The sequence below is a fragment of the Cyprinodon tularosa genome, unplaced genomic scaffold (assembly GCF_016077235.1).
Source record: "Cyprinodon tularosa strain WSP-4 unplaced genomic scaffold, ASM1607723v1 ctg1186, whole genome shotgun sequence".
NCBI lineage: Eukaryota > Metazoa > Chordata > Actinopteri > Cyprinodontiformes > Cyprinodontidae > Cyprinodon > Cyprinodon tularosa.
Genome location: NW_024037988.1, coordinates 99,523 through 120,155, shown reverse-complemented (window position 1 = coordinate 120,155; position 20,633 = coordinate 99,523). Strand labels below are relative to the sequence as shown.

General features: G+C 35.0%; 3 protein-coding genes across 3 annotated transcripts; all 3 read left to right on the top strand.

Annotated features, from left to right (window-relative positions):
* The first annotated feature begins 2,544 nt into the window (after positions 1-2,544).
* Positions 2,545-4,634, top strand: LOC119771931 (galactose-specific lectin nattectin-like). Its single transcript, XM_038268178.1, has 8 exons — positions 2,545-2,608; positions 3,034-3,063; positions 3,204-3,239; positions 3,332-3,367; positions 3,458-3,567; positions 3,728-3,862; positions 4,163-4,271; positions 4,408-4,634. Exons 1-8 carry the CDS (start codon positions 2,545-2,547, stop codon positions 4,470-4,472), a joined length of 585 nt encoding a protein of 194 aa, XP_038124106.1. The 3' UTR covers positions 4,473-4,634.
* A 4,756-nt stretch (positions 4,635-9,390) lies between these two features.
* Positions 9,391-11,514, top strand: LOC119771922 (galactose-specific lectin nattectin-like). Its single transcript, XM_038268167.1, has 8 exons — positions 9,391-9,454; positions 9,890-9,919; positions 10,061-10,096; positions 10,189-10,224; positions 10,314-10,423; positions 10,584-10,718; positions 11,013-11,121; positions 11,261-11,514. The coding sequence occupies exons 1-8, from the start codon at positions 9,391-9,393 to the stop codon at positions 11,323-11,325; spliced, it is 585 nt and encodes a 194-aa protein (XP_038124095.1). The 3' UTR covers positions 11,326-11,514.
* A 5,450-nt stretch (positions 11,515-16,964) lies between these two features.
* On the top strand, positions 16,965-19,891 carry LOC119771911 (ladderlectin-like). Its single transcript, XM_038268155.1, has 8 exons — positions 16,965-17,025; positions 18,335-18,364; positions 18,505-18,534; positions 18,627-18,662; positions 18,822-18,931; positions 19,076-19,210; positions 19,439-19,547; positions 19,675-19,891. Exons 1-8 carry the CDS (start codon positions 16,965-16,967, stop codon positions 19,737-19,739), a joined length of 576 nt encoding a protein of 191 aa, XP_038124083.1. The 3' UTR covers positions 19,740-19,891.
* Positions 19,892-20,633: the final 742 nt, after the last annotated feature.

The following is a 20,633-nucleotide window of genomic DNA, read 5'->3' as shown; positions in this document are numbered from 1 at the left end:
TTTTACTACCCCCTGTATATATATATATTATCTTATATATAAATATATAGATCGATATATATATGTTATGTATATTTCGATTATTTATATATATATATTATATATATATATATTTTTTATATATATTTATATATATATATATATATATATATAAATTGCCATGTGGGCCTTAGGCTGGGCCCCCTTAATGCTAAATGCCTACCCATACAATGAGGGTGATATTTCAGGGTGACATGCGGGCTCAGACGTCGCCGGGCCAAACAAGGTCTGCGTCGGAACCAAGCACATGTTTAAAAAAGGCTTAGATTTATAATTTAAAAGGGGACAACTTGTCTTGAATAAAAAAAAAATTTTTTTCGTTAACAAATTGAGCATTTTCCCCTGTAAAATATTGGTTTTGGTTTTCCGTAAAGTATCTGTTTATATGACAGGTAAGCAAACACATTTAAAGCAATCAAAATTTTTCCCGAACAATTAGGCGTACTTTATTGTAGGCAGCTGTTTTCCCTGACAAGTAAAGTCCTGGTTTTTGATAAATTTCACATCCTGTTAAATTTGTTTTCAAATAAAATAAAAACATTATTAATTCTCTTTATCATATATTTTATGTATACAGATCTACAATGCCCTTTTATGTATTTTATGCTTTTAAAGTACTAAATCCCGATTTCTTTTTGTACAATGATGTCCATTTGTATTTTCCCCTCTCAACCTTTATGTTTATCTTACCTAAAAAATTTGTTGCCCCCCTTCACCCAAATGAATTTTGCTTTTCTTTGTTTGTTTTCTGTCTACTTTCATCCGGGAGGAGCAGATCCCTTAAAGTCAGTAACACTCAGTGCGTTCCCTAGAAATAGAAAAACTTTAAAACTGAAAATTTTTTGTCATTGTCCCTTTTCCTTCTTTTTTTTCATCTTTTCTTTTTCTTTTTTCCTTTTTTTTCTTTTTTTTTTGCTCTATTTCATTGCAGTTTTCCATATAAACTGTAAAACTCCCTGATATTTTAATAAAGAAAATTTGTTATAAACAAGTGTAGCAGTAGGCAATTCCCAAACCCTTACACTTTGAAAGAAAAAATCTGTTGGGCTCTTTTTGGCATCAAGACAATTATTCTTTTGCCAACGGGAAACCCCTTTTAAAAAAAAAAAAAAAAAAAAAGAAAAAATTAAACAATCCTTCTACTGATCGCTTGAATTGTCTTCTAAACACCGGAGATGAACAAACTGACAAAGATGACTAAACAAAACGAATTTAATTTTAAACCCAAAAACAATGCCTTCATACGGCAAATTAACCAAAATGCTTTTTATCTAAAATTCCCTATAAAGGTTTTGATAAATTTCACATCATTGTAAGTTATTCTTGGACCTGATGCTTGTGAAATGTCTGCAGGTCCCCTTCTTGAAAAGGTTAAAGATATTGTAAAGTTAAAAACTCTGGCTTTTAATAATCTTTTGCTGATTTTTTTTGAACACCTAAAATGCAAAATGAAAAACCTGGCAATGATTTGTTGTTTTGTTTCAGAGATTTTTAGCTCCCACAATTGAAAGAATACTCATTATAATACATATTTTGACTTTAAAAACAATAAAACTAAAATAATGGTTTTTACAAATGAGAAGGAAAAGTGACGTTCATTTTTCTCCTTCCTGAACACACATGTAACATCATGTCAAAAGAAAAAACATACAGATCATGTTATGTGATACACACATGTAACATATAATGAAAATGGAAAATTCATATGTTTGAGTTTTTTTTTGAAAGTTTGCGAAATGCTATCATTTTAGTTCCAGTTTTTTGGTAGTAACAATATAAAAAAAATTTGGGGTTTTGGAGCTGACCCCCTTCCAAACGAAAACTGAGGCTGAAGTCGAAACTACACTAAAAAAAAGAAGGTAAAATTTGCTCTGAAATTTGTTTATTTTATGTTACCCAAAAAATTATTTATTTACATAAACGATTTTTTGTCTGTTTTTTACTTTTGAGGTGAAATTTTTCCCCCACCTGCATTTTCCCATCTGAAGCTTCTTTCCTGTCATTTTTTTCTTTTTGCCCCCGCTGGCCCCCAAACCTTGCAGCTGGTAAGTATATTATGTCTGACATATGATATACATAAATCATTTCTATAGAATCACAAGTATAATAATATTAAAAAAAAAATTCATCCGAATGCTATCTAAGAGTATTTGCATGTAAAATTCTTAATCTAATACCAGGAACTTTTTACAGATTGGCATATTAAACATATGTATAATGTGTCCACTACATATGACTCTACATTATAGTTGCGTTAAACTAATGTTGAGTTCATTCTTAAAGAATTGCAGATACTAGTACACAGTAGTTAGACAAGTCTCCATGTTGTGCTTTTTTTTCTTCTGTGTAAATTTTCTATATTAAAAGTTCTACATGGCCAAAGTGACATTTTTAGGTTAAAAGCTCCCCAATAATGGAGCTCAGATTTAAGCGTCGGTGCTCTCCTTCCGTGTTCCCAGCTGTAATCAGATAGACGAGCTGAGTGCATAAAGATTGGCTGCAATAATGCCGCATTTTTCCTCCACAGATGCAAAGAATGAAACTGGGACTAAAGAGGCTGTTTCTGAAGGTGGGTGTACAATAAGTCATTATAAAAGACTAAAATCCAATCAAATGCAGAAAGTTTAATAATGATATAATAAAAGCTGACTTAATCTGTGTTATAATAGAACTAATTTGTGATTAGTTCAGTAACTTGTCTCTCTAGATAAAATAACTTCAGGGCTAAGAAATAGTGGAATAAAAATCAGATAGAATAGCTGAGTACATAAAATACACCTTAAATGAAGCCATTTAAATTCCACAGAGGCCAAGGATGAAAGTGAAACTGACAAGGTTGTTTCTGAAGGTGAGCCCGCAACACATCATCATGATCAAGAAAGAAATAATAGACACCATTTACATCATATGTAAAGAAATTAATCTGTGCTAATTTACACACTTTTAAAGATTTATGTTTAAGAGTTCTTTTAACTTTAATTTTTATTTGTCCAGAACCCGAGAATGAGGAAACTGCTCCAGAAGGTGAGTTAAAATTACATTAACTGTCAAAGATGACATAGGAAACCTGGTCAGTAAAGGGAATCTATCTTTCCCATATTTATTTTAAAACATATACTTTATTTAACTGTGAATTAATGTTAGCGTTTTCTTCCCCGCTTTAGAAGATGAATCTGAGGAGGAGGATGCAGCTCCAGAGGGTTAGTTTGAATCTAATTCCCTCTAACTGTAGTTACAGTAACCAATCAAATTGAAGAATATAAAATACCTGAAATATGTGCAATTCTTTCAGAAGCAGAACAAACTGAAAGCGATGCAGACCAATCAGGTAGGTTGTGGAAAAAACATAAACATTTTTTTTTTTGCAAAAAGGTCTTGATATGTTAATGTTTTACATTCTTTATTGTGTTTCCATCAGAGAAAAGCCACATGGTCAAGAGAGCGACATCTTGCCGCAGAGGTTGGACAAAATATGGATCTCGTTGTTACCTCTATGTTGCAGCTAGTTACACCTGGGCTCAGGCTGAGGTAACAAGCTCTCTATCACAAAATTCACTTTCTTAAGCGATTTGTATACTTTAAATTTCACAATAATCTTCAGGAAATCACAGCAAAATTTGAATATTTAAAAAACTTCTCTCCTCCCAGTTAATAGTTACTTCTTTTTTGTGTCTTAATACCACTTCAGCGATACTGTGTCGCCCAAGGTGGAAACCTCGCATCTGTACGAAGCTCAACTGAATATAATTGGCTAAGAAGCTATATTTACAGCAGGGCTCGTTCATACAGAATGACTTGGATCGGAGGTTCTGATGCTCAGCAGGTACTGTATGTCTAAGGACATATTATTAGTATTGTTTTCTAAAATTAATGCACAACTTTAAACATGTTTATTTTTCTCTTTTACCTAAGAAAGGTACAAATAACTACCTAGGCAATAAATGTACAATTAATATTAGACATCTTTAGCCTGCTGTTGTTTATAAAGCTGTGAAGAATCTATTTCTTTGTCAATCTTCTATGTTTTTTTTTTTATTTCAGATATGTACCAATTACTTCTTTCTTCTCCTCATACTATGTGGTATAATATGCTTTAAATGTTGTTTGCTCTAATCTTCTCTAGGAGCGTTACTGGTTTTGGAGCGATGGGACTCCTTTCAGGTATAATTCCTGGTGCTCAGGCATGCCGAGGACAAGTTCCAGCTACAACTGTCTTGTCATGAACTACTCAGGTAATCTGTTTAAAGAGTCAGGAAAAAAAAGTGTTTGTGATACTTAACTGATCTAAAACAAAAAATTCTAACCGTTATTCTGAATAATAAGTTTCTCTAGGAGGTTTAATAACAATCTTTTAATCTCAACATTTAGCTTGCAGATGCTGGTTGGACTACCCATGCACTCATCGATACCCATTCGTCTGTGTCAGGAAATAAACACCACAAGTGAAGAATCATTATGTGGAAAAAATCTAATTGGTCTTATTTTTCTTAAGCTATCCTCTTTTACTGCAATGCTAAGTGTTTGAAGCGACAAGATAAAGAAAATCAGGTTGATTGTCTCTGAGGTCATGCACCAAAGAGCCAAAAAGGAAGAGTTCTGGAAAGAGTGTTTTATGCAAAGCTTTTTTTCTGCAGAGTAACTGTGTTTTTTCTTTTTCCTAATAAATTTTCTGAAGCATTAAAAGAAGTTGTCTTTTTGTCTTTATCTGCCATTTTTGGAAGGTTTTTCTCTGGACATGTTGGCTTTTGTCATGATGGATCTCACTGACTTAACCCGCATGCAGAACATCACGGAGTCAGGTTAAAAGTTTCAACAGTTTATTTGAATAAACACACAGAGTTATTAGTTTGCACTGATTCTGGTACAGGTCCGGGACTGGATTCACAGAGTTCTCTGTAGAGTGGGACAGTTTGGTTAGCCAGGCAGCAGTGACGTCTTGACAGTGTTTGATACTGAGTTGTACCGGATGAGGTTCAGACTGAGCGGTGAGACAGGGAATCAGTAGGGTCCAGAGACAGAGGGTTCAGCAGAGAGCTTAGCAGCGGCAGAGCTTGGCTTCAGGCTAGTGAGGTTCAGACCTTGAATTGTTCTCCTAGTTCTCTCCAGAGAACTGGCAGGGAGATGCAGGCTGAGGTTCTTCAGGTTTGGCTCCTCAGAGCAGGCAGGCAGGTTTCCAAACATAAGCTCCTCCAGAGCTCCAGACTCCAATCAGAGTTTCCTATGAAGCAGAGAAGACAACGGCTGGTTAGAATCAGGGTTACTCTCCAGAGTAGTCAGAGATTCTAAGTTCAGGCTTGGCTCAGGTTCTGCTAACCAAAACTGGTCAACACTCCGGCGCTGAAGGGAAGTCAAGCCGCTGCTTATATAGCTGGTCTCCTGATGAGATGATTCAGCCTCAGGTGTGCAGGTGGCTTCAGCTCAGGAGACCCAGGGCGCTCTCTGCTGGAGAAAGGTGGCAGATCTCCAGATCCCAACAGCTTTATCATGTGAACAATCCCAAATCAATCCCTTTTCATAGTGTTTCACAGCTCAACAGGTAGTTGTTACTTTATTAATGTTGGACTCATTTATAATAAACAAAGATTGAACAAACATACTAATCTTTTGTCCAAAAAAAAACTACATATAGCCTATATCTAGTGTTGGGAACGTAACTTAAAAACAGTACTTGTTTATAGTTATTAGTTACTTCCCTGAAACAGTGGCTGAGTTAGCAACTCAGTTAATCCAAAATCTTGTACCCATCGCCTCTTCATCCAGAAGCGGGTCGTGGGGGCAGCAGTATCAGCAGAGACTTCAAGACTTCCTTCTCCCCACACACACACACCTCCTCCAGCTATTCTTGGAGGAGCCTGAGTCACTCCCTAGCCACCTGAGAGACTTTATCCCTCCAACATGAGCTGGGTTATCCTCTAGGCCTTGCCTGGAACAGTTCCTGAGCGAAGCTTCAAAGGTGCATCAAAAAAAGATATCTAATCCACCAGAGTACAGAAATGGCTCTATTCTGAGCCTCCCTGCCATATATATATATATATTGATATATAAACTTCCCATGTGGGGCCTTAGGCTAGGCCCTTAACGCTAAATGCCTACCTCATACATTGATGAGTGACATTATAATGAATGACATGCCTGCTCATTAGTCTCCTGGCCAAACAAGGTCTGCGTCAGGAACCAGAGCACGTTGATGTCAAATGGGCTACTGGAACAACACGAAGAAAATGAACAACAGGGCTCTATTAGAATACTACTACTTAAGTGACCCTAATATTGCTCTGAGCATCAGAGCCTAAAGAATCCCATGCTGGAAAATATCAGATTTTAATTTCTGATACTAACATTTTTTTTGTTAACACACACCTAATAAAAAGTTTGTTTCCAGTTTAAATGCTCAAGATCATAAAGTTCATGATCACGCCTTTGTCAACAATGGGTGGTGAGGTTGCTTGAGGACCCAGATGCAGAGATGAGTGAAGCAGAGATGAGTTCTGACAGATTTAATTGAAGAACACAGGAAACAGAGATACAAATCCAGAAATCCAACTAAAATGTTAAACCAAAAACCATGGAGACATCAAGGGGAAACGAGCCTGAGGAGCCACGGAGAGACGAGCTGAGTAGACAAGTATAGCAATGACAAGGAACCAGCACTGAGTGACTGCAGAGGTTGAGTATTTAAGGAGAACAGAACAAAGGATGGACTAATGAACTGGATAAGGAGCAGGTGTGGGTGGAACTGGCAAGAGGGGATCCAAGGGGAAAGAAAACAAGCACAAGGGGGCAACAGAGAGTAACTAAAGAATGCTTGAATATGATGGAAAATAAAAACAAAACAACTGATTAAACAACTAATTACAGTTACAGTTGAGTTCTCATGATTACAAACCTGTATCAATCTGCTCCTCCCATCATTATCTCTACTTTTGTGTCCTTAACATAAAAAACACAAGAAATAAAGATTTGAATTAACTCATTCATTGACAAATATTTCCAATGTAGCCCCATCCTTACCAAATAATGGGAATGCATAATCTTATGAGTGTGGTTTTATGGGCTTGTGTCTAAATTTTACATTCAGCAGAAAACTAGTTTGTATGAAAAACACTAAGTTTGAAATGCAGTCTATCAGCCAGTTAAGGATCCATATAATTTATACTGATTGCAAAATTGACCTCATACAAGTTCATATAGAGAAAAACGAAAATCCTGCTGTATATAACTACTTGAGCCAAAAACAGGATGATTAACTACAACTTTTGTAGTTTGCTACTGAAACCTAAAAGAGCATGGTATGAGATATCTTCAATAAAGGTGAGACATTCACTGAGCAAAGGCACTTCAACGTGTAGAAACTAATGTCCGTATATTCTTGCTTACAATTTTTAATTAAAAGACAATCTTGTCTTGAATTAAAATAAATTTTTACTAAACAAATTGAGCATTTTTCCTGTAAATGAAATAGGTTTTAGTTTTCAGTAAAGTATCTGTTGAATATGACAGGTAAGCAAACACACTCTAGGAATCTAAACTTTCCCCTGAACAAAAAGGCGGACTTAATTGTAGGTCAGCTGTTTTACATGAGCAAGGAAAGTCGGTGGTTTTTGATGAATTCACAATCCTGTTAAACTTTGTTTTCAAATGAAATACAAACATTATTAATTCTCTTTATCATATATTTCATGTATGCAGATGCTACAATGAACTTTATGTATTTTCATGCTCTTTAAAGTGACACTAAATCCTGATTTCATTTTGTATCAATGATGTGCATTTGTATCTCTGCCCTCTCAACCTTCTATGTGTTATCTTACCTAAAAAAGTTTTGCCAGCCTTCAGCAAATGAATGTTGCTATTCTTTGTTTGTTTTCTGTCTACAAAGCTCATCCAGGAGGAGCAGATGCTGCAAAGTCAGTGACAATCAGATAAGTTACCTAATATAGAAAAGATTAAACAATCCTTCTGTATGATCTGACTGAATTATCGCTCTAAACTACCTTGAGATGACGAGTTATGAAATGGCCATAAATGACTAAACTGAACTGAATTGACCTTTAACCCTAATCAATGCCCTTAGAAGGCAAAAGTTAACCAATATGGTTTATATCTAAAATTCATATAAAGGTTTTGTTAAGATTTCACATCATTGTAATGTATATTCTTGGACCTGATGCTTGTGAAATATCTGCAGGTCCCTTCTTGAAAAGGTTAAAGATATTGTAAAGTTAAACTCTGGCTTTAATTATCTTATGCTGATTGTTGTGAATACCTAAAATGCATAAATGTATAAACCTGGCAATGATTTGTTGTTTTTGTTTCAGAGATTTCAGCTCCTACAATTGAAAGAATACTCATTATAATACGTATTTTAGACCTAATTAACAAAAAAAAACTAAAATAATGGTTTTGACAACTGAGAAGGAAAAGTGAAGTTCAATTGTCTCCCTTCCTGAACACACATATCAACACTCATGTCAAACTGAAACAACATACAGTCTCATGTTATGTGATACACATATGTAACACTATAATGAACATGGAACATTCTATATGTTTGAGTTTTTTTTGTATGTTTGCGAAATGCTATCATTTTAGTGTCCAGTTCCTGGTAGTAACAATATAAAAAGGTTTGGTTTTGGAGCTGATCATCACTTCCAGACAGAAAAGCTGAGGCTGAAGTCTGAAACTACACTAAAAGAAAGAAGGTAATTCTGCTCTGAAATTTGTTTCATTTTATGTTATACCAACAATTATTTATTTACAGTAAACGATTTGATGTCTATTTTCTTCTTTTTGGAGGTGAACATTTTTCTCCACCTGCATTGTCTCCATCATGAAGCTTCTTACTCTGTCATTCCTTCTTTGTGCCCTGCTGGCCCTCAGCCTTGCAGCTGGTAAGTATATTATGTCTGACATATGATATACATAAATCATTTCTATAGAATCACAAGTATAATAATATTAAAAAAAAAATTCATCCGAATGCTATCTAAGAGTATTTGCATGTAAAATGCTTAATCTAATACCAGGAACTTTTTACAGATTGGCATATTAAACATATGTATAATGTGTCCACTACATATGACTCTACATTATAGTTGCGTTAAACTAATGTTGAGTTCATCCTTAAAGAATTGCAGATACTAGTACACAGTAGTTAGACAAGTCTCCATGTTGTGCTTTTTTTTCTTCTGTGTAAATTTTCTATATTAAAAGTTCTACATGGCCAAAGTGACATTTTTAGGTTAAAAGCTCCCCAATAATGGAGCTCAGATTTAAGCGTCGGTGCTCTCCTTCCGTGTTCCCAGCTGTAATCAGATAGACGAGCTGAGTGCATAAAGATTGGCTGCAATAATGCCGCATTTTCCCTCCACAGATGCAAAGAATGAGTCTGGGACTAAAGAGGCTGTTTCTGAAGGTGGGTGTACAATAAGTCATTATAAAAGACTAAAATCCAATCAAATGCAGAAAGTTTAATAATGATATAATAAAAGCTGACTTAATCTGTGTTATAATAGAACTAATTTGTGATTAGTTCAGTAACTTGTCTCTCTAGATAAAATAACTTCAGGGCTAAGAAATAGTGGAATAAAAATCAGATAGAATAGCTGAGTACATAAAATACACCTTAAATGAAGCCATTTAAATTCTGCAGAGGCCAAGGATGAAAGTGAAACTGACAAGGTTGTTTCTGAAGGTGAGCCCGCAACACATCATCATGATCAAGAAAGAAATAATAAAGACACCATTTACATCATATGTAAAGAAATTAATCTGTGCTAATTTACACACTTTTAAAGATTTATGTTTAAGAGTTCTACTGTTCTTTTAACTTTAATTTTTATTTGTCCAGAACCCGAGAATGAGGAAACTGCTCCAGAAGGTGAGTTAAAATTACATTAAACTGTCAAAGATGACATAGGAAACCTGGTCAGTAAAGGGAATCTATCTTTCCCATATTTATTTTAAAACATATACTTTATTTAACTGTGAATTAATGTTAGCGTTTTCTTCCCCGCTTTAGAAGATGATTCTGAGGAGGAGGATGCAGTTCCAGAGGGTTAGTTTGAATTGAATTCCCTCTAACTGTAGTTACAGTAACCAATCAAATTGAAGAATATAAAATACCTCAAATATGTGCAATTCTTTCAGAAGCAGAACAAACTGAAAGCGATGCAGACCAATCAGGTAGGTTGTGGAAAAAACATAAACATTTTTTTTTTGCAAAAAGGTCTTGATATTTTAATGTTTTACATTCTTTATTGTGTTTCCATCAGAGAAAAGCCACATGGTCAAGAGAGCGACATCTTGCCGCAGAGGTTGGACAAAATATGGATCTCGTTGTTACCTCTATGTTGCAGCTAGTTACACCTGGGCTCAGGCTGAGGTAACAAGCTCTCTATCACAAAATTCACTTTCTTAAGCGATTTGTATACTTTAAATTTCACAATAATCTTCAGGAAATCACAGCAAAATTTGAATATTTAAAAAACTTCTCTCCTCCCAGTTAATAGTTACTTCTTTTTTGTGTCTTAATACCACTTCAGCGATACTGTGTCGCCCAAGGTGGAAACCTCGCATCTGTACGAAGCTCAACTGAATATAATTGGCTAAGAAGCTATATTTACAGCAGGGCTCGTTCATACAGAATGACTTGGATTGGAGGTTCTGATGCTCAGCAGGTATGTCTAAGGACCCATTATTAGTATTGTTTTCTAAAATTAATGCACAACTTTAAACATGTTTATTTTTCTATTTTACCTAAGAAAGGTACCAATAACTACCTAGGCAATAAATGTACAATTAATATTAGACATCTTTAGCCTGCTGTTGTTTATAAAGCTGTGAAGAATCTATTTCTTTGTCAATCTTCTATGTTTTTTTTTTATTTCAGATATGTACCCATTACTTCTTTCTTCTCCTCATACTATGTGGTATAATATGCTTTAAATGTTGTTTGCTCTAATCTTCTCTAGGAGCGTTACTGGTTTTGGAGCGATGGGACTCCTTTCAGGTATAATTCCTGGTGCTCAGGCATGCCGAGGACAAGTTCCAGCTACAACTGTCTTGTCATAAACTACTCAGGTAATCTGATTAAAGAGTCAGGAAAAAAAAATACTTTTGTGATACTTAATTAATCTAAAACAAAAAATTCTAACCATTATTCTGAATAGTAAGTTTCTCTAGGAGGTTTAATAACAATCTTTTAAATCCCCACATTTAGCTTGCAGATGCTCTTTGGACTACCCATGCACTCATCGATACCCATTCGTCTGTGTCAGGAAATAAACACCACAAGTGAAGAATCATTATGTGGAAAAAATCTAATTGGTCCTATTTTTCTTAAGCTATCCTCTTTTACTGCAATGCTAAGTGTTTGAAGCGACAAGATAAAGAAAATCAGGTTGATTGTCTCTGAGGTCATGTACCAAAGAGCCAAAAAGGAAGAGTTCTGGAAAGAGTGTTTTATGCAAAGCTTTTCTCTGCAGTTACTGTATTTTTTCTTCTTTTGCCTAATAAATTTTCTGAAGCATTAAAAGAAGCTGTCTTTTCTCCTTTATTTGCAATTTTGTGAAGGTTTTTCTCTGGACATGTTGGCTTTATCATCTCAACAATCGCAAATCAATCCCTTTTCATGTTTTTTTCTAGCTCAACAGCTCAGTTGTTATTTTATTAATGTAGGACTCATTTATAATAAACAAAAAGATTGAACAAACGTACTAAGCTTTTGTCAAAATAAAAACCAGGTATAGCCTATATCCAGTGTTGGGAATGTAACTTAAAAACACCTCCTCCTGCTATACTTGGAGAAGACTGAGGAACTCCCTGGCCAGCCACAAGACTTAATCCCTCCAACATGAGCTGGGTTATCCTCTAAGCCAGGGGTGCCCAACCTTTTTTAAACCAAGATCTACTTTTGAAGTCGATGGCATGCCGAGATCTACCAAGCCAAACACAAGGGAAGGGCAGTATTTGTTTTTTATTTGCAAAGGTGGAGAATAAACAGTAAGTCCAACAAACAAGGAAATGATCAATTGTGTCAAAAAATAGGTTGCAAAAACCTGTGATTATCTTGCAGATCATTTTAGTTATTTGTTTTTTTAGCCAGGGCTACATATATATATATATATATATATATATATATATATATTTTTTTTTTTACTTTTAAAGGCTGCACTTAAAAAAAAAAGATGAAATTGTCCAGAGAGCTGTTCCAAACTGATTTTCTTTTTGTTTTACACTTTTGTAAACGAAATGACAAATAAAATCTGTCAAAGTCTAAGATCACTTTAAAGCAGGAAGCAGGAGAAGGGAAGTCCACTATTTCAGAATGATAAACTTCACTGGGCATTGGCATTGGCAGAGAAACTGGCAGATGGATTAAAATTCAACAGGAAAACAGATAAAAATAGGAAAATACTAAGTACAAACTATGTGGCTGTGAAGATGTAACATACAGCAGAATGGGTTGTTGACTGTTTAAGAAACTCTAATTTCGGGCAAAAGTTCAAAAAATCTTTAGAAGAATCTGCTACGACTCCGCCACCTGACGTTGGTGTGCAGCAGCAGATCAGGGTGGTCTGCACCTGCCTCCTCGAACTGGGCACGGAATAAACGCCTCTGAAAACTCCTGGCCTGAACAGAGCAAGCGATCTTCATCGCAGCGTCCACTGCTTCATATTTAAAATATAGCCGCACAGCTGTTGCTGATAAATGATGCAGTGGTAGATCCAAAAATCCAGGAAAGGTTTAGACAGCTTGAAAAGAGCAATGAATCTAGCACTGCGCCCAACCATAGATAGAGCCCCTGGTAACAACCTAGCAACGGTGGCAAACCATGTGCAGCAATTAGCATGCATAAAAAAAGGTTCCCTGCATAGGGTGGCCATTTCTATAGCACCAAAAAGGAGGACATTGTGTGGCATATCAATAAATTACTAAGGTGTACATAAGAATCGGGTAAAGTCACATTTATAGCACAATTCTTAGTAGTTTAAAGAGGATGCTTGTGTAGCTGAATAGAACAAAATATTAAAGAAATGTAAAAAAGAATTGGTTCCCAGCATTTGTATTTATTTAATACATTGTGGTGTTTAAAAAGTGACCATTTTTTAACACAATTAATTTGCGCAGAACTGCTGCAATTGATCATAAAGCAGTTGTTTGGAAAAGAAGCTCGAGAAAGAGCTAGAGAATAGGACGATGCAAACTGCAAAAAGTGGCTGGAAAAGAGGAATTCATGACATGGCTGCAGCCTGTCGAGAGTAAAGATGATTTCACCATGTTCTCTATCTATCCATATCTATCTATATATCTATCTATCCATATCTATCTATCTATCTATCTATCTATCTATCTATCTATCTATATATATATATATATATATATATATATATAAACTTGAGTCATGGAACTGTGCTTACAGCTCCTTATTTCATGTAAACTAATAACTTGTGTACATGATACTTGTTGATGGCATTAAAATTATTTCTAATAGCATTAAAAGAGCATTAAATTAGAGTTCCTCATTCCTGTATAAAACCTTTGAACGCTTAATTTAATCTGACATATTAAAAAAATCCCCATCATCATCCAGCAGATGTTCAGTTTCTGCCCAAATATTTTCTTTCTGTTGTGGATTTTTGTAACAGGGATAACTAGGATCATACACAGTTTGTATGAACTCTGTTTATTCTCTGCTTCCAAGCTCATCATCTCTTCATCCATTCCTGCAATAAGAATTTTCTTTTAAAGTTGTGAGATTCACTCTAGAATCTCACAACTTCTTCCTGGTCTGTTGAAGCACCAATAGTCTGCATCCAATTATTTAATTAATTGCTCTTAGTTTTTGGGAATATATACAAACTATGCTCTAATTTCTAGATACCAATCTGTTTTTACTATAATTTAATTTGACAAACCGGGTCTTCTCTACATTCTTTTTTCTGTTTGTTGCGATTGCAATAGCGGGTCTTGATCTGGACGGACCGGAGGGGAGCAAAAAATAGCTCAGCTCCGTATTTTGACGGTGAAGGACGGAGAAGACGTACGTGGGCGGTGACGAGCGGAGGATGTGGAACAGCTCTCATTGATTTACATGACAGACAAGTACTCCGTACGTGAGCGGGGCGGAGCGCTGACGGAGTATGTGGAATCTGGGGGTAAAGGAGGACAAATACACGTCCAGCTGGGTGCAGCGCCGGACGCCGGACAGTGCAATGAAAATCCGGACTGTCCGCCCTAAAGCCGGACATCTGGCCACCCTATCCCTGCATACTTTGAATTTTTCATTTTATTATTATGAAAATACGCATTATCCTCTCGTGATCAATGATTTTCAAACTTTTTTTTGTTATAGGCATAAATAGGTCTACATTGTAAAACTGCTCGCTATTGACTGAAACTCCGCCCAAGATCGACTGGTACACTGCGATCGACTGGAGAGGCACCCCTGCTCTAGGCCTTGCCTGGAACAGTTCCTTCCTTCAAAGGTGCATCAAAAAAAAAATCTAATCCACCAGAGTACAGAAAGCCTCCCTGCCATATATATATATATATATATATATATATATATATATATATATATATATATATATATATATATATATATATAAACTTCCCATGTGGGGCCTTCGGCCCTGCTCTTAACGCTAAATGCCTGCCTCATACAATGATGAGTGACATTATAATGAATGACATGCCTGCTTAGACGTCGCCTGGCCAAACAATGTCTGTGACAGGAACCACAGCATGTTGATGTCAAATGAGCTACTGGAACAACATGAAGGAAATGAATTACAGGGCTCTATTAGAGTACTATTTAAATAACCCTAATGTTGCTCTGAGCAACCGATTCTAAGGAAACCCATGCTGGAAAATATCAGATTTTCATTTCTGATACTAACAGTTTTTTTTTTCAACACACACCTAATAAAAAGTCAGATTTTAATTTCTGAAATTTCTAAAAAGTCAGATTTCAATTTCTGATACTAACAGTTTTTTTGTTGTTTTTTTTTTCAACACACAGCAAATAAAAAGTTTATATTTCCAGTTTAAATGCTCATGATGATAAAGTTAATGATCACGTCTTCTATTACTTGAGTTCTCATGATTACAATCCTGTATCAATCTGCTTCTCCCATCATTATCTCTACTTTTGTGTCCTTAACATAAAAAAACACAAGAAATAAAGATTTGAATTAACTCATTCATTGACAAATATTTCCAATGTAGCCCCATCCTTACCAAATAATGGGAATGCATAATCTTATGAGTGTGGTTTTATGGGCTTGAGTCTAAATTTTACATTCAGAAGAAAACTAGTTTGTATGAAAAACATTAAGTTTGAAATGCAGTCTATCAGCCACTTAAGGATCCATATAATGTATACTGATTGCAAAATTGACCTCATACAAGTTCATATAAAAAAAAACGAAAATCATCCTGTATAAAACAGGATGATTTTTCACAACTTTTGCAGTTTGTTACTGAAACCTAAAAGAGCATTGTATGAGACATCTTCACTAAAGGTGAGAAATTCACTGAGCAAAGGCACTTCAACATGTAGAAAGGAATGTCCATATATTCTTGCTTACAATTATTACTTAAAGGACAATCTTGTCTTGAATTAAAATACATTTTCGCTAAACAAATTGAGCATTTTCCCTGTTAATAAAATAGGTTTCAGTTTTCAGTAAAGTATCTGTTGAATGTGACAGGTAAGCAAACACATTCAAGGAGTCTAAACTTTCCCCTGAAAAAAATAGGCGTACTTTATTGTAGGTCAGCTGTTTTACCTGAGCAAGAAAAGTCTGTGGCTGTTGATGAATTCACAATCCTGTTAAACTTTGTTTCAAATGAAATACAAACACTATTAATTGTCTTCATCTTATATTTTATGTATACAGATGCTACAATGAACTTTATGTATTTTCATGCTCTTTAAAGTGACTAAATCCTGATTTCATTTTGTATCAATGATGTCCAGTTGTATCTCTGCCCTCTCAACCTTCTATGTGTTATCTTACCTAAAAAATGTGTTGCCAGCCTTCAGCAAATGAATGTTGCTATTCTTTGTTTGTTTTCTGTCTACAATGCATCCAGGAGGAGCAGATACTCTAAAGTCAGTAACACTCAGATGGGTTACCTAACATAGAAAAATTAAACAATCCTTCTATATGATCTGCTTGAATTGTCTCTCTAAACTACCTTGAGATGACATGTTATGAAATGGCCATAAATGACTAAACTAAACTGAATTGAGCTTTAACCCTAATCAATGCCCTTAGAAGGCAAAAGTTAACCAATATGCGTTGTATCTAAAATTTATATAAAGGTTTTGTGAAGGATTCATCTTATGCTGATTGCTGTGAATACCTAAAATGTATAAATGTATAAACCTGGCAATGATTTGTTGTTTTTGTTTCAGAGATTTCAGCTCCTACAATTGAAAGAATACTCATTATAATACATATTTTAGACTTAATAACAATAAAACTAAAATAAAGGTTTTGACAACATAGAAGGAAGAGTGAAGTTCAATTGTCTCCCTTCTTGAACACACAATGTCAAACTGAAACAACATACAGTCTCATGTTATGTGATACACACATGTAACACTATAACGAACATGGGTCATTTTATATGTTTGAGGTTTTTTTTGTATGTTTGCCAAATGCTATCATTTTAGGGTCCAGTTCCTGGTAGAAACAATATAAAAAGGTTTGGTTTTGGAGCTGATCACCACTTCCAGACAGAAAAGCTGAGGCTGAAATCTGAAACTACACTAAAAGAAAGAAGGTAATTCTGCTCTGAAATTTCTTTCATTTTATGTTATACCAACAATTATTTATTTACAGTAAACGATTTGATGTCTATTTTCTTCTTTTTCGAGGTGAACATTTTTCTCCACCTGCATTGTCTCCATCATGAAGCTGCTTACTCTGTCATTCCTCCTTTGTGCCCTGCTGGCCCTCAGCCTTGCAGCTGGTAAGTATATTATGTCTGACATATGATATACATAAATCATTTCTATAGAATCACAAGTATAATAATATCAAAAAAAAATTTCATCCGAATGCTAGCTAAAAATATTTGCATGTAAAATTCTAAATCTAATACCAGAATCTTTTTACAGATTGGCATATTAAACATATGTATAATGTGTCCACTACATATGACTCTACATTATAGTTGTATTAAACTAATGTTGAGTTCATCCTTAAAGCATTACAGATACTATTACACGGTAAGAAGACAAGATTCCGAGTTGTGCTTTTTTTTTATCTATGTTAATTTTCTATATATTCACTAAGAGGTGGGCCAATTTGGTTAAACACGCTGGTCTTGAACAAAGAGAAGTATGGAATGGATGACCATGCAACGCCTGTTATTTAATCTATGCTCTGTAGCGTCTAAGGATTAATAAATTTATGTATCTCTCATACTTTATTTCAAAACCGCCTGGTATATAATTTACCCCTGCTTTTTCAGGTAGACCTGTCTTTCCCTGTTAGTTCAAAGATGTTAGATGTAACAAAGTTGTTTCAGATGTAACTTGGCGGTAGTAACATTGTGCGTTCCCTAAAAGTAACTACCTTTGTATTGTAATGTGCTCACAAGAAAAAAATAAAAAATGTCAACAAAAAAAAGTTCTACATGGCCAAAGTGACATGTTTAGGTTAAAAGCTCCCCAATAATGGAGCTCAGATTTAAGTGTCGTTGCTCTCCTTCCATGTTCCCAGTCGTAATCATATAAACGAGCTGAGTGCATAAAGATTGGTTGCAATAATGCCGCATTTTCCCTCCATAGATTCAAAGAATGAATCTGGGACTGAAGAGGCTGTTTCTGAAGGTGGGTGTACAATAAATCATTATAATAGACTAAAATCCAATCAAATACTGAAAGTTTAATAATAATAATATAATAAAAGTTGACTTAAACTGTGTAATAATAGAACTAATTTGTGATTAGTTGAGTAACTTGTCTCTCTAAATAAATGCACTTCAGGGCTGAGAAATAGTGGAAAAAAAATCAGATAGAATAGCTGAGTACATAAAATACACCTTAAATGAAGCCATTTAAATTCTGCAGAGGCCGAGGATGAAAGTGAAACTGACAAGGTTGTTTCTGAAGGTGAGCCCACAATACATCACCATGATCAAGAAAGAAATAATAAAGAGACCATTTACATCATATGTAAAAAAAAAAAAATGAATCTGTGCCAATTTACACACTTTTAAAGATTTATGTTTAAGAGTTCTACTGTTCTTTTAACTTTCATTTTTATTTGTCCAGAACCCGAGAATGAGGAAACTGCTCCAGAAGGTGAGTAAAAATTTGATTAACTGTCAAAGATGACGAAGGAAACCTGCTCAGTAAATGGAATCTATTTTTCCCTTATCTATTTTAAAACATATACTTTATTTAACTGTTAATTAATGTTAGTTTTTTTTTTCCTGCTTTAGTAGATGAATCTGAGGATGCAGCTCCAGAGGGTTAGTTTGAATCTAATTCCCTCTAACTGTTGTTAAAGTAACCAATCAAAGTCAAGTATATAAATTACTTAAAATATGTGCAATTCTTTCAGAAGAAGAAGAAACTGAAAGTGATGCAGACCAATCAGGTAGGTTGTGAATTTTATGGAATTTTTCAAAAAATTATGTTTTTAAGAAACAAAAAAATGTAAACAATTTTTTGCATCAGAAAAATTGCAAGATAAAATTTTTTTGCAAAAAGGTCTTGATATTTTAATCTTTTACATTTTTTACTGTGTTTCAATCAGAGAAAAGCCACGTGGTAAAGAGAGCGACATCTTGCCCCAGAGGTTGGACAAAATATGGATCTCGTTGTTACCTCTATGTTGGAATTAGTTACCCCTGGGCTCAGGCTGAGGTAACATGCTCTCTGTATATAGCGATTTGTATACTTTAAATTTAAAAATAATTTTCAGAAAATAACAGCAGGATTTCAGTAGTAGCAAACATTTTTCCTGTCAGATAATAGTTTCTTCCTTTTTGTGTCTTAATACCACTTCAGCGTTTCTGTATCGCCCGTGGTGGAAACCTTGCATCTGTACGAAGCTCAACTGAATACAATTGGCTAAGAAGCTATATTTACAGCAGGACTCGTTCATACAAAAATACTTGGATCGGAGGTTCTGATGCTCAGCAGGTATGTCTAAGGAACCATTATTAGTATTGTTTTCTAAAATTGATGCACAACTTTAAATTTTTTTATTTTTCTTTTTACCTAAAAAAGTTACTAATAACTACCTAGGCAATAAATGTACAAATAAAATTAGACATCTTTAGCCTGCTGTTATTTATAAAGCTGTGAAGAATCTCCTCATACTATGTTGTAGAATGTGCTTTAAAAGTTGTTTGCTCTAATCTTCTCTAGGAGCGTTACTGGTTTTGGAGCGATGGGACTCCTTTCAGGTATCAATCCTGGTGCAGGGGCATGCCGAGGACAAGTTCTAGACACAGCTGCCTTGTCATGAACTACTCAGGTAATCAGATTAAAGAGTCAGGAAAATACTGTGATATTTAATTAATCTAAAAAAAATGCTAACCATTATTCTGAATAATAAGTTTCTCTGAGAAGTTTAATAACAATCTTTTAATCCCCATATTTAGCATGCAGATGCTGGATGGACTATCTATGCATTCAACGATACCCATTCGTCTGTGTCAGGAAGTAAACATCAGAAGTGAAGACTTATTACGTAGAAAAAATCTGATCAGTCTTATTTTTCTTAACCTATCTTCTGTTACTGCATTGCTAAGTGTTTGAAGAGACAAGATAAAGAAAGTCAGGTTGATTGTCTCTGAGGTCATGCACCAAAGAGCCAAAAAGGAAGAGTTCTGGAAAGAGTATTTTATGCAAAGCTTTTCTCTGCAGAGTAACTGTATTTTCTCTTCTTTTACCTATTAAAGTTTCTGAAGCATGAAAAGAAGTTGTCTTTGCGTCTTTATCTGCCATTTTTGGAAGGTTTTTCTCTGGATATGTTGGGTGCCTTTATAATGTCAACAATCCCAAATCAATCCCTGTTCATCGTGTTTCACAGCTCAACACCAAACTATAAATGTCAGAGATTAAAATTACAATAATCTTTTATGAATACAAAGCATTTTTATTTCTTTTAACAGTTAAAAGTGTCAGTCTGCTTAGGTGGTGCAGTGGTTAGCGCTCACAACCCATGTATGGAGGCCTTAGTCCTTGATGTGGCCGAACTGGGTTTGAATCCGACCTGTGGTCCTTTGCCGCTTTTCTCTCCCCCTCTCTCCACTTTCCTGTCAGCCTACTGTCGAAAAAACTCCAAAAAGAAAGAAAATAGATAGCTGAAAGTGTCTATTGTTACTGCAGGCATGTTGGGGGGTTAAGATCCAGAAACCAGAGATATTATGAGATGAGCCAAAGCTTTATTGAATGTGTTGACCAATGGAATTGGCATTTCCACTCAGACTCGGTATTCGCTCAAAATGTGGGTGTTTGGTGGGGCATTGCAGTTAGTTCTGGTTTTGAATCGAGTTTTGATAGTAAAGTGAGGATAAGGAGTGGATGCAGCTAGGAAAAGGATTTCACCAATGTAGAC